Below are 12,923 nucleotides of genomic sequence, written 5' to 3'. Positions count from 1 at the left end.
TTAGGTACTGTATCTTTAAGACATTCTTATGTTTTGTGACCAAATCTGAGAACTGACAACTAGAGAATATTTCTTAAAGTAGATAAAGGAAAATTCAAGACAAATAAAAGGACATTGTTTTTTGCATAGTTCAGCAACAGAGATTAATGATTCAATTCAAATAAAACTTAATTATACAAATTAAATATTTAATCAAATGTTTTTAAAATCAAGAAGAAAAATTAACAAAATCCATATTGAAAAGAAGTTAAAGACAAGAAGAGCAACCAATTTTAAAAAACTGAGATAAGTACATAAATTAAATAAATATACATATTTATTGTTATTAATGTTATTATGCATATAAAGTTAAAGGTGCCCAAACCTGGCAGATAAAAAATTTTAAATGGAATTTAGATATTTAAATACATACTATAATTATCTTTCCATAATTGTACTTGCTTTCATAATTTATGGCATAGAAATACTATCATAATTTTTATTCCGTGGTTTATTTAAAGCACTAAATTAAATATGGTTAAATTCTGTATTAGTCTCATAACAAATATGGACTTAAACATAATTGATATGGAAACATGATATTTTACATTCTAACAATGTTGTTCATTAGATGAATATACCATAAAAATGCTTGGAAAAAGTTCAATTGTTTAAGTTGGATAAATTATTTTATAGGAAACTTACGATCATTGACTTAAATATTAACTACATGTTTCTATAAATGTTAATTTATAGCTTAAATATTAACTACATGTTTCTATAAATGTTAATTTTAGAGATTTTTAATAACTGCTAAATTGTTATTTTAAATGATTATTTTACTGGACACTCTCTGGAGTTTACAAAATGCATAAATAGAATATATGGTAGCCAAGACATGAAAACAACTGAAATGCCCTTCAATAGATGATTGGCTAAAGAAATATGTGGTACATATATACATGGAATATTACTCAGCCATAAGAAGAGATGAAATACTGCCATTTGTGAAAACATGATTGGACTTCGAGATAATCATGCTAAGCAAAATAAGCCAGACAGAAAAAGTCAAGAACCACATTATTTTAAGATGTAAAACTGAAAGCAAAAACAAACTAGACAAACAAAAACTGATAGACACAGACAACAGTTTAGTGATTAGTAGAGGGAAAGGAGCATAATAGAAAAGGGTAAAGGAGCTCAAATATATGATGACAGAAGATTTGACTTCGGTGGTAAACATAAAATGCCATATATGGATACTGCATTATCAAATTGTACACTTGAAACCTATATAATCTTATTAACTAATTTCACCCCAATAAATTTAATTTTAAAAAGAATAAAACATGTGTATATATATATTGTTTATGGAAGTTTCTATTACTATGTAAGGTGTTTATATATTTGTGTCACTTTTGTGTACTTGGTAATGTGTGTGAAGTGTTTGTAAACATAAACACTTGAGTTGTATCATTAAAATTACTAGAATACAATATTTTAGTGCCTATTAAATCAAGTAAAATGAATTACCACGCGTCATAATTAAAAAAAATAGCAACAGCATCGTTATCAGTGTCCTCTGTGAATTTTATGGTATTAGACATGTCATTTAGGAATGACTTTTTTTGATTTAAGTGATTTCTATTGTTTCAGAAAAAATAAAGTACAATAAGTATTTACTTCAGTGTATTTTTTAGAATAAATAACCACCAGTAAAAAATATATTATTTCTTATCCTCTAGGTAATACAGCAAAAGTATATATTGAGATTCAGGATGAAAATGATCATCCTCCAGTGTTTCAGAAAAAATTCTACATTGGAGGTGTATCTGAAGATGCAAGAATGTTTGCTTCTGTGCTAAGAGTTAAGGTATGAGCAAATTTATTAAGATACAAAACTAAAGTAAAAGCGAAGTGCTTAAATTTTGCAGATAAACTATAACCATGTTGTTTGGATTAACTGAGTATTTATTTCTGATTAAACAAAATCTTTAACTTTGAGATATATGAGTTTAATTAGCCAAACTAAATGCAGGTTAATTATGAAGTGAATACTAAGCAAAATTTTTAGTTTTATTTTTACTACAAAAATAAGAACAAATTATTTATGATGTGTTCTACTGAACAAGATATTTAAAAATGTATGTTTTCTTCATAGATTTGTATGCTTCTAATAGGTTTTATTCCAGATAACTCCAAAGATTCTCATGATGGAGTTTCTAGTGGCAAATATAAAGTTGCCATTTTCTAATAGAAGAAAAAATGCAATAACTTCTGAAATTATTTTTATACAATAATTTTTAAAATTCAAAATGCTAGCTATATGAATGTAAAACAACACTACAAATTGTAGCGCTTTGCTAAAATTTAAAAACTTAGATATGTCAGAAAAAATCTGTTTGCAAACAGAATTTTAAAAAAATACAGTCCAATACTAAAGTTGCTAAATTTCCATTTTTTCCAAATTAGTTACTATCAGCTAAGTTTAAGAATTTTTAATGATTCAAGATATATAAAGTTACAAAGGTTTTATTATTAAGGAATAAATTGATAAATATTATTTGCATTTAAGGTAAAAGTTTAGAAATTAGAGTATTTTAGATTCTCAGTTACAGTTATTTTCTAAAAGTATTTTAATAACTTTTTTTAAAAATAGCTATTAATATATATGCATAAAGCCTATATTTCCCTGAGCAGAACCAGCTATTGATTGCCTATAGTTTTGCACATGAGCATTTGCCTTTCTTTCCCTATTAACAGAGCTCTTCTTACATATAGTTTTATAACCTTAAACATTCTGAGAGAGAAAAATCAACCAAGCAAATAAAGCATGCAAAATAGCTTGTTGTTCTTTGTGTAAAATAGCTTTTTCACAGTGCCAAATACTGACTTCTGGTCTGAATCACCAGGTATAACTAAAAGCGGTCCACAAATTTAAATCGATCACGTTATTTATATGTCTCTCATTATGATTTACAAGTAATAATCCTTTGGAGTTGATTTTTATCTTATTTTACATATTATATTTTAGTTCCATTAATTATTGATTCAGTTCATTTATTTAACCAGTAAATATTTTTGAATACTTAAAGTGTCCACTAATACAAAACTATGCAAATAAACAAATAGTATATAAAGGAAATTGGTGGCTATTTAGTACAAACTCATGTGGTCAAGAGAAAGATTTGTGTATTGCTAGGTAAAGAGCATTCTGGGCATTCCAGTATAAAGTCCCTGAAGATAGAGAGAGCATGGAGGTCAGTGTTTCTGAAAGACTGATTGGAAATGAGTTTAGAAATGTAGTCCAGGGCTACAATATGAGATTTATTCTAGAAATTTTAGAAAGAAAGCTGTTGAATGGTTCTGTCCAGAGGGGTAACAAAATACAATATAAAAGGATTTTTCTAGATTTTGTGCATGATTGGGAGTGTGGGTGAGTAAGTGTTATCAGAAAGAATAGAAACAGAGCACAGTGCATTACTTTCCAGTAAAGATTCGGCAGTGGCTTGAACCATGGTAGTAGGCAAGGGAGATGGTGAAAAGAGAGTCAAAAGAAAACCAAAAGGATTTGCTGATGGATTATATGGTGTATTGGAGAAAATGAAAAAAGACTCTGAATTTTTTTGGTTTCGAACATTTCTCTCCCAGGTGTGGTGATGGCAGAAATCAAGTGTTCATTTTTGGAGATTTTATGTTTGTGAAGCTTTTTCAATATACAAGCATAGTTCTTGGCAAGAGAGTCACAGATGCTGATCTAGATTCAGGAAAGAAATCATGGTTCAGGATGAAATCACCTAGAAAATGGGTATAGATAGAAAAATCCAAAGACTGTTTCCTGGTTACTCAACATTTAGAGGTCAGGAAAAGGATTCATCAAAGGACAATGAGAATTCACTTTCATGAGGTAGCAGGAATACTAGGAAAATGTAGAATTCGTGCACCATGTAAAGAATAAGATTCATAATGGAGGGAGTGATCAACTGTCACCCACTGCTGTGAATAGAATGCCCCTGTGGATTTTTACATGATCATTTATGATAATAAAAGTATATTGTAGTGAGAAAAAAACCAGTAAGCCAAATGTTTAAATATCCTATTCATCAAGGAGTCATTAAAGAGATCTGTAGAGGACTGTAGCCAGAGAGTTTAGTGGGTGATAAATTCAGATGATGGCATTTACTTCAGAGAAATTGGGAAAGATGGCAAAGGAGGTGGAATAATATTCTAGAAGCAATTCAGAGACAGAAATATACTTTCTATCTATCTACTCCTAGGATCTGCACTACGTAAAGTATGGGAGCAACTGTTTGAGATAGTAATATCTTGTGTTGGGGAGAGGTGCAGGGTGGGAAGAATCAGAAAGTAATATTCATAGGTAAGGTTGTATTTTTAGAGGATATTGCCGATAATGGATTATAAATTCCAGAAGGTCCTGGGGGAAAGTTTGGTGGTAGAGGTAAAGGTAAGGTGGAAAACTGAGTCATATCAGGATGTTTAAAGAGAGGAAGAGATATCTGTGTGGTGAGAGATGTCTTAGAGTGAACACCTGGATTTCTGTGATAAATAAATACAGTGGGATTGATTGTTTGTCTAGGACTACCAAGAACTCCAGGACATTCCTCCCTTCAGTCTATCAGTGGGTTATTCAGGCTAGGGAAAGGCATGTTTTTTATGCAATGTAGTATTCTATGTAAGTTGGAGAGAGAGAAATAAAGAGATAGAAAGTTTAGCAACGTATTGAAGCAAGTATACAATATAGTAATTCAATGAGGAAAGCACAAATTGCCATGTGGATGTTAAAGGAGATATTTCAATTGGTGAAATAACATACATGGTTTCCTAGAGGGTGAAGGATTTATATGACACTGAAGGATGGTTAGAGTTCCTCAGTGAATCATTTTTTTTTTTTTTAGTATTTTATTTTATTATTAGTTTCAAGTAAACCATACATTGATTAGATATTTATACAGTTTATGAAATGAACTAATTGCTCTATCTAATTGCTTTAATTGCTCTATCTCTCCTCTGGCTCTCTACCTAGCCTATACATTATTGCCGACTGCATTCTCCATGACATGCTCCTCATTTCCGTGACAATCTATCAATTACTAATTTGTACTTCCTTAACCTTTCACCCCTTTCTCCCATCTACCCAATCCCACTCCCCTCTGGTCATCACCATATTGTCCTCTATATTTGTGAGTCGATTTTCAATTAGTTTGTTCTTTTTGTTTCTTAGATTCTGCATATAAGTCAAATCGTATGGTATTTATCTTTCTCTGTCTGACATTTCATTCAGCATAATAACTTCAGGAAATCTTGAATGAGGAGGATAGTCTAAGCAGAGGAAACGCAGTGAGCCAAAACCCAGATGAAACAGAGTGCAGAGTGTGTTTGTGGAACAATGATAAGAGGCAGGTACCTTGGGAGGGGATGAGAGTAATAAATCTTTAAATGATGAACATTTTCAAGTGCCGCTTTTAGCCTTGAAGCCTGGAATCTTCCGCCATTCCAAATTTAATCAAAGTGAAAGTGAGTTAGGTAATTCACAACGCGTACTTAGGACAGAAAAAAATCTTATTGGAAACGGCACTGAATCAGGGCCAACTATGCTCTGGTGCTTGATGGAAAGATGATTTAAAAAATAAGGGAGAAGCTCAGGATTTTGAAAGAGGCTTGTATACCACACACTATATAATACTTGGGTAATGTAATATTTCATCTACCATACATGCATGTTAGTTTTTTAGTTCATCATGAAATACATAATGATAAATTTTAAATTTAAAATGGTGTTGTATGTAGGAAAGAGAAGAGAAAACATATAGAATTGACTAAAAAGATGAGACTGAAATATCAATGAATAAAACTATAATTATTTGCTTAAAATATGGATAATGGATTAAGGGCATTACTAAAAATATGTTAGGAGAAAGACAACACAATGAGAGCATTATTAAATGAATTGTCCAAAGTAAGTAGTAGTAATAGAAAGATAGAAAGTTATATATATAAATGTGTGTGTGTGTATGTGTGTATATATATATATACACATACATACATACTCTGAAATGGTATATCTAATGTGCTAAGAGATTGTCAAAAGTTAATTTTAGAAAATATATATTGTGTCCCTAGTATATGCTAAAAATACAGAGAAAAACAAAATAGACTATCCCTTTGCCCTTAGAGAATTAATATTCTAGTAAACTAGACCAAAACAAAAGTAAATAAATAAGGCTTTTATTTATACAGACATGTAGGGATTTAGTTTCTGACTCAAAAATGTAAATGTTCATGTCATGTTAAATAATTCTTGGATGGTATCAAAGGGACACAAAACAAAAGAATTAATATGGGAATATCCCCTATATTTCCTATGGGTTAAGGCTGATAACTTACAACTAGATTTACCAAATTGACTTTTATTGGTCACAAGCAATCAGTGGTTTTAATTGCAAGAATAGGGAGAAAAAAATAAGGTGGTAATTTCTCTCTTCAGCCTTTAATACAAGAATTAATATCAGTTAAAAGTATAGCTCTTAGTATATATCCAAAAGAATTAAAAGTGGGGACTTAAACAAGTATTTGTATATTAATATTCATAACACTATTATTCACAGTTACTTAAAATGTAGAAACAACTATTAACGGATGGATGAACAAAATGTGCTGTATATATACAATGGAATATTATTCAGTCTTAAAAAAAATGTATATGCTAAGTGAAATAAGCCAGATACAGGACAAATACTATATGATTTGAGGTTCCTAGTGTAGTCCAATTAATAGAGACAGAAAATAAAATGTTGATCACCAGGGGCTATGAGGAGGGTGGACTGAGGAGTTATTGTTTAATGGTCACAAAGTTTCAATTTGGGAAGATGAAAAAGTATTGATGTAAATGTTGGTGATGGTTTCAGAACAGTGTGAATGCACCTAATGTAATTGAATTGTACGGTTTGGTTAAAATGGTAACTCATGTGATGTATATTTTAGCACAGTAAAAGAAAATTTTCAAAAGTGATGAGAGACATCATCAATATTGTTAAAACATGAAAACTTACTTTCAAACCTTTTATTCTTTAGTGCTATCCATTTTTCCTAATTTGGTTTGAATGTGAATCTTATATTCACATTTAGAAGCAAAGAGTTTTGTTACTTTGTTTGTATTTCTTGATTATATAACTGTGGTTTTTATCATTTATTCTCCAACACATCATCAATGATATCAGTACCAATTGCAACAGTTTCGCAGTGATGCTCACTGTGGGGCCATACCTCTGCTTCTCAGCCTGCAAGGAGTATGCATCAGAATCTCCCAGAAGATTCTGACTTACCCTTCTTTGGGGGCAGACCAGTAGTTGAATGACAATAACTAAAGTCTCCTATTCTAATGAAAAATGACTGATTTGGTTACATCAGAATAGTAGACTATTTTGACAAAGATACTAGAAATGATTAAAGGACAAGCAATAAGCTAAAAGCAGTATTTACAACATAGTTTTTTTATATATTCAGAGAAACAGTGTCCAGAATGTAGAAAGAAGTTTTTGAAAGCAACTATTTGGCCAATATAAAGAAAATTGAAAAACATGTATATTTGTCATATTACTCATAATTTTCTGTGTGAGATAAAGGAGATTAAGCTTAACCTCTAAGCATTACCATTTTTGTTCCTCTTGGACCTAAAGGAGATTAAGCTTAACCTCTAAGCATTACCATTTTTGTTCCTCTTGGACCTTTGAGAAATATTAATCAATATATATTCCTTATTAATAACAGTAGTTACCATTTATTTGTCTTTATTACTTTTTGAGAACTGTAAACATTCTTACTTATTTTAGCCTGCAGAATTTATTTCAATAAATAAGCAAATAAAACAAATAAATAAAACATCTAATTACAACATCAGTGCAATTACTTATAAATGTATTGTAAAAATGAAGGTTAATAAAGTTGATTAATTTTCCAAGTATCATTCAGCTAGTGAAGACAGAATTCAAAGTTAGGTTAATCCTAGTTCAAGGCCTTTTCTTATAATATTTATATCATTTGTTGCTTCCCATGGAAAGAGAGGATTGGAGTCTTAGCAGAAGTAGAATGATGGCAGAAATAACAGAGCATATTAAGTTTCTACGAAAAATGAGGATATAATTATCAAGACAACAAAATGATATTCAAATTGAGATGTCCTGTGGGAATTATGGTTCCCTCTATTAAGGTAACAAGTCATATCTGGCTTTAGAAACACCATTCAATTTGTTAACCAACTTTTCCAGTTTATTACATGTCATTTTAACTGCAACCAATAGCCTAATTTAATGCAAATATAAGAAGAGGCAAAATATGATCAAGACTATTTTTTAAATCTCTGATATTTTTCTAGAAGTTAATGCAACAAGGATTAATCTCTCTTTCTACAAGTTGCATATATGAAAAACACAGTGTCATAAAAATTTAATTAAAATGTTGACTTAATGTCTCCTGGATGTCATTAAGACTATGAACATTGCATTCTTGAGAAAGTAAAGAAGCCATATTTAAATTTATGGACAAGAAAATAATATTTTGAAAAAGCATCAAGAAAGAGAGAGTTCTCACTTATATATTTCTAATTCTTTATTACATTTCCTAAATAAGTGTGAAATGATGACAAGAGGTTTTAGGAGAATGCTGCTATTGAGAGAAAAAATGTCACAGCTATTGTTAGAAGATGTAAATTTCCTTAGTAGCAAAAGTATAGAATTATGCAAGGTTAACAATGCAGAGAGCAATATAATTTGCTTCTAGACAGAGATTAGGGCTTCTGAGGGCTCCTAGTTCCCAGCCATAGCCTGATGATGTGAGGCTGATGGAAGGAAAATAATTGCAGCACATTCATGTGTTTCTCCAGTGTAGCATCTTTTACTAGGCCAGACACACATGGCTCATGTCAAAAATGGCACCGATAGCAAACTCTTACCTATTGTTTACACTATCGGGGAAGTAGAATTTTTCCTCTACCCTTCTAGGTTCTTCTGGCTGGTCTAAGAATTAAATTGATGTGAAAGAAATTAATAAAGAAAATCAAATTTGATTACATATGTACATAAGGAGGTCTCATAGATATGGGACCTAAAGAAATGACCAAATCAAGCAGCTTTTGTGCTTTTTAGAGGATGAAACAATACATTGATGAGGATTTGACAGGACAAAGAAATTTGAGTTTGCGTGCTTAATTATTAAATAATAAGTAGAGTTCAGGCTTGGGGTAGTAAATTAGTAAAAAAAAACAAAGTTTGTTTATATAGGCTTCTCAGCCCAGAATTCTCTATCTCTGGTGCTAAAGATCTTTCTTTTTCCTTCTGGTGCAATGGAAGTTACCTTTCACATGGGATATTTACTTTCTGCTTTCAGAGGGACATGGAGAGATCAGAGTGCCTATTTTGTGCTGGCCACTTTTTATGTAACTTTAATTCAAAGTATTAATATGTCACTTTGGCATATTTTGGGGGGCCCACACTAAGCTCCAATAATGCTATGCTAGGTACTCTAAATACTTCTCAAGAAATGAACTCATTTATTCCCCTCAAAAATCCCATGAGGTAGCTACTATGATTATTCTCAGTTTACAGAAGAGAATACTGAGTCACTGAAACAAGATGTAATCTTTCCAAGGTGTACAATTAGTCAGTGGTGAAGCCAGGATTCAGATCCATGCACTCTGGCCTGGAGACTATGCTCTATGCCTCTAGGTGGAAGAACACTTGGCTGGAAGTCAAATCCCTTGACTTCAGGCCCAGATCTGCTCTTAACTCTCTATAGAATGCTATATTTTATTACTCTGGGCCACAGTTGTCTTCTATTATGCAAATATTGCTTTAGAACCAGGAACCCTCGAACATCTTTAACCATTTCTGATAGTCTCTATGTTATGTACCTTAGGAAAATAATGGCATAGGAAAAAAAATGCCAAGTGCCCTAAAATTACTATTATACTTGAGAGTTACATTTTAAACTTCAAATAGTCTAGAATACTTAATTTTGAAATCCAAAGAATCATTATGTATCACAGATTTTTGTGGTCTGTGTCACTTGAAGCTACTATAATATTTTGTGATAATTTTCTTCCTAGTTGCTCTATATAATAGAGATATGAATGAGGATCAGTCTGAATTAAGGTCCCATAAAATATTACTTTTGATCCTCCTTTGCCAACTATGGGACATCTGGCTTTATACAAACACTTTTCATTGTTTCAAGAGAGTAGTATCTCTTAGGAGATTCTACTAACCATAGTTTTCTTCATGATTGCCATGTCATCTGACCTCATATAGTTTGTACCTTGAACAAAGTGAATATATATAGATGCCTGAGGGTTCATTGCCTTCTTGGTTATGACCCTATAACTGAATTACTAGATGTCTAATTTGGCACTTAAATACGTTATACTGTTATTGTATATCTATGTGCCAATTTTCTCTACTAGAATTCAAAATTCATCTAAGCAGGTGCCATGTTACTCCATAAACTTAACATTTCAAATTGGTATTCATTTAAAATTTTATATGCTCATTTATTTTTACATATAGCCATACCTTTTAACCTGTTTAATCAAGACTTTCCATATAATACTTGAATTATTTTTTTATTTTTGGATAAGTAAAATATTCTTTCAGTTACTTTATTGGGCCTGATTACAAAATTAAGAGTAACATGACCCATCATTTCCCTAGAAATGTCCCTTCCTGTAAAAATTATGAGCTTAGATTTGATAATATATTTATGAAAGTTATGTATCTATCACAGTTTTTTCATTTATTTAACCCCACTGAAGAAACCAAATGTCAAGAAAATTGTTTTTTTTTTTTCCTAACAACTGATATATTTTTGTTATATGGTCACAGCCCATGTTGTAGTTAATAATGTTTTCCTTTTGATCTACTGGAGCCTCAGAGTCAAATATTTGATTCATCTTCGCAATTTTATAAGCTGAATGCAATACACGTATATTGTGATAACTTTTTCTCTGGTTTCTGTCGCAGTCTTTGCTTTCTTTCCCTTTAGCTATTTTTATATTATTATATATTGTATATTTTTAGAAAAGACTTTATATATCTATTTTGGAATTCTGTGGAGTATATGCAAACAGATGACTACTAACTACTCTGTTTCCAAGAGTCTGAGCATTTTAAGCTGACATTTTCCCCGTTGAAGTTGAGAGCTGTGAGGTATTAGTACCAGTTTTGATACATACTTGTCTTTACTGGTCTTAACAAGAATAAATTTTAGTTTTGTTGCTACTAGTATGAGTAGGCAAACCGAAGTTTATTTTTGTAAGTACAAATGAAGTGTTCAGATAAGATAATTTTGCATATTTAAGTTTTACTCTATTTCTTTTACTAATTCTTCCCCTTCTCTATTCTTTCTTCCCCTTCTGTCTTTTTATTGTCACAGAAGAGAGATCTAAAACTATTTCATTCATATAATAATAATTCAATTTACATTTATTAGTTTGAATGTAAGTTAATTAAGAATGTCTTAAATTTGATTGCTTAAAATAGAAATGGAACTATTTTGTCCAAGCTATATATATCTAGAGAATGAGGAAAGTTCAAGCTCTTAAAAGTAGATGAAAAGTGGTTCACCTAACTGGAAATTTTCTTACAAGTAAAAAGTTTGAAGACTTTTTTACAGATTTCAAGCCATTGGACATGATATATTAGGACAGTTTATTCAATGAATGGCCAAACCATTTTTCCTTTCCTAAATTCACTGGTAGTGCATATATTTCAAAGTCTGATCACACTCTAGTAGCATTAGAAATTTATTTAATACCTGAGTGTCTTTCAGATGATCAAATGTGTAACAATGCAGAGTATGATATGGAATATTATCTTTTGAATCAAGCTTGCATTTTTTGTAGCAGATTTTATATGTTGTAGAACAGTGATAATTTTGTGCACTTTCCTGTATTATGTTTCAAGAACTGTATTTAGCATCATCTGGTAGAGATCTGTCTGGAATATTTATACTAGGTTTAAAAATCTTAGAATTTTTTTTTAAATTAAGGACTGTATTGTAAGACACAATCCCAAAGACATCTCAGGCAAATAAGAAATACTTTTGTCTGAAAATGTCCTGTAATTTCTTAAACCTCCAGTTAACTTTGTGTTGTACTGACCTGACACTATGACACAAATCTAAACAAAAATGATTAAAATAAGCCTTTTAAAAAATGTTTATTCATACTTCTCTAAATGTATTTTCATTTTGAACTGCCTATTTATATTAGCAATAAGAAGAATAAAGTGCTAGATTTCTTTAAAATACATTATGAAAAAAATAATTCCAAATATGTCATAAAGAATGGTGACTCCCTAGTAGTTCTAATCAATTTACATTAATGAAATCAGTAAGCTTGAAGCAAGATTATATATATAACAAGAATATAATTTACACTGGTTAGTTCATAAGTCACTGTACATCTGAAAAATTCAGAGACTTTAATTTTTTTTTCAAAAATAGTCAAAGAAATGTCTTGCTTCACCAAAATACATTCTAATGAATACAAATAATAAAACTCAATGGATTAAGTAGATCCTGAATCTTGATGTGGTAACTACATTTGTTTTCGTAAACTTACAGCTCTTTTGTATTTGTTTCATTTTATTTGTTCTCAGGATTTTTTTTTTTCTAGATGATGATGGCCTTTTATGATCCCAGTAACATATAAAAAGACAAAGTCAGTATAGTAATTTGAAATACTTTATGACCACCTGAAGCCAATAGACCCCAAGATATACTACAGCCTTAAAATCAAAGATCTCCAGAGTATATAAAGAACTCTAACGCACTGATGAGTGAAGAAAAAAAAAGACCGACCAGGACAAAACAAAAACCAAACAATAAAAACAGAAGTAAGATTGGAATAGGGACTGATTAAAGAAGATATAAAA

The 12,923-nt window shown here is 30.8% G+C and overlaps 1 protein-coding gene across 1 annotated transcript in view; it reads left to right on the top strand.

Moving 5' to 3' along the window:
* Nucleotides 1–12,923, top strand: part of PCDH15 (protocadherin related 15) — a 562,288-nt gene that overhangs the window by 476,251 nt on the left and 73,114 nt on the right. Inside the window, exon 27 of the mRNA XM_011361648.1 lies at nt 1,725–1,852. Within this exon, the coding sequence (XP_011359950.1) occupies nt 1,725–1,852 (128 nt within the window). The remainder of the gene's footprint in view (nt 1–1,724; nt 1,853–12,923) is intronic.

Source organism: Pteropus vampyrus, unplaced genomic scaffold (assembly GCF_000151845.1).
Source record: "Pteropus vampyrus isolate Shadow unplaced genomic scaffold, Pvam_2.0 Scaffold68, whole genome shotgun sequence".
NCBI lineage: Eukaryota > Metazoa > Chordata > Mammalia > Chiroptera > Pteropodidae > Pteropus > Pteropus vampyrus.
This window is presented reverse-complemented; position numbering and strand designations above follow the sequence as displayed.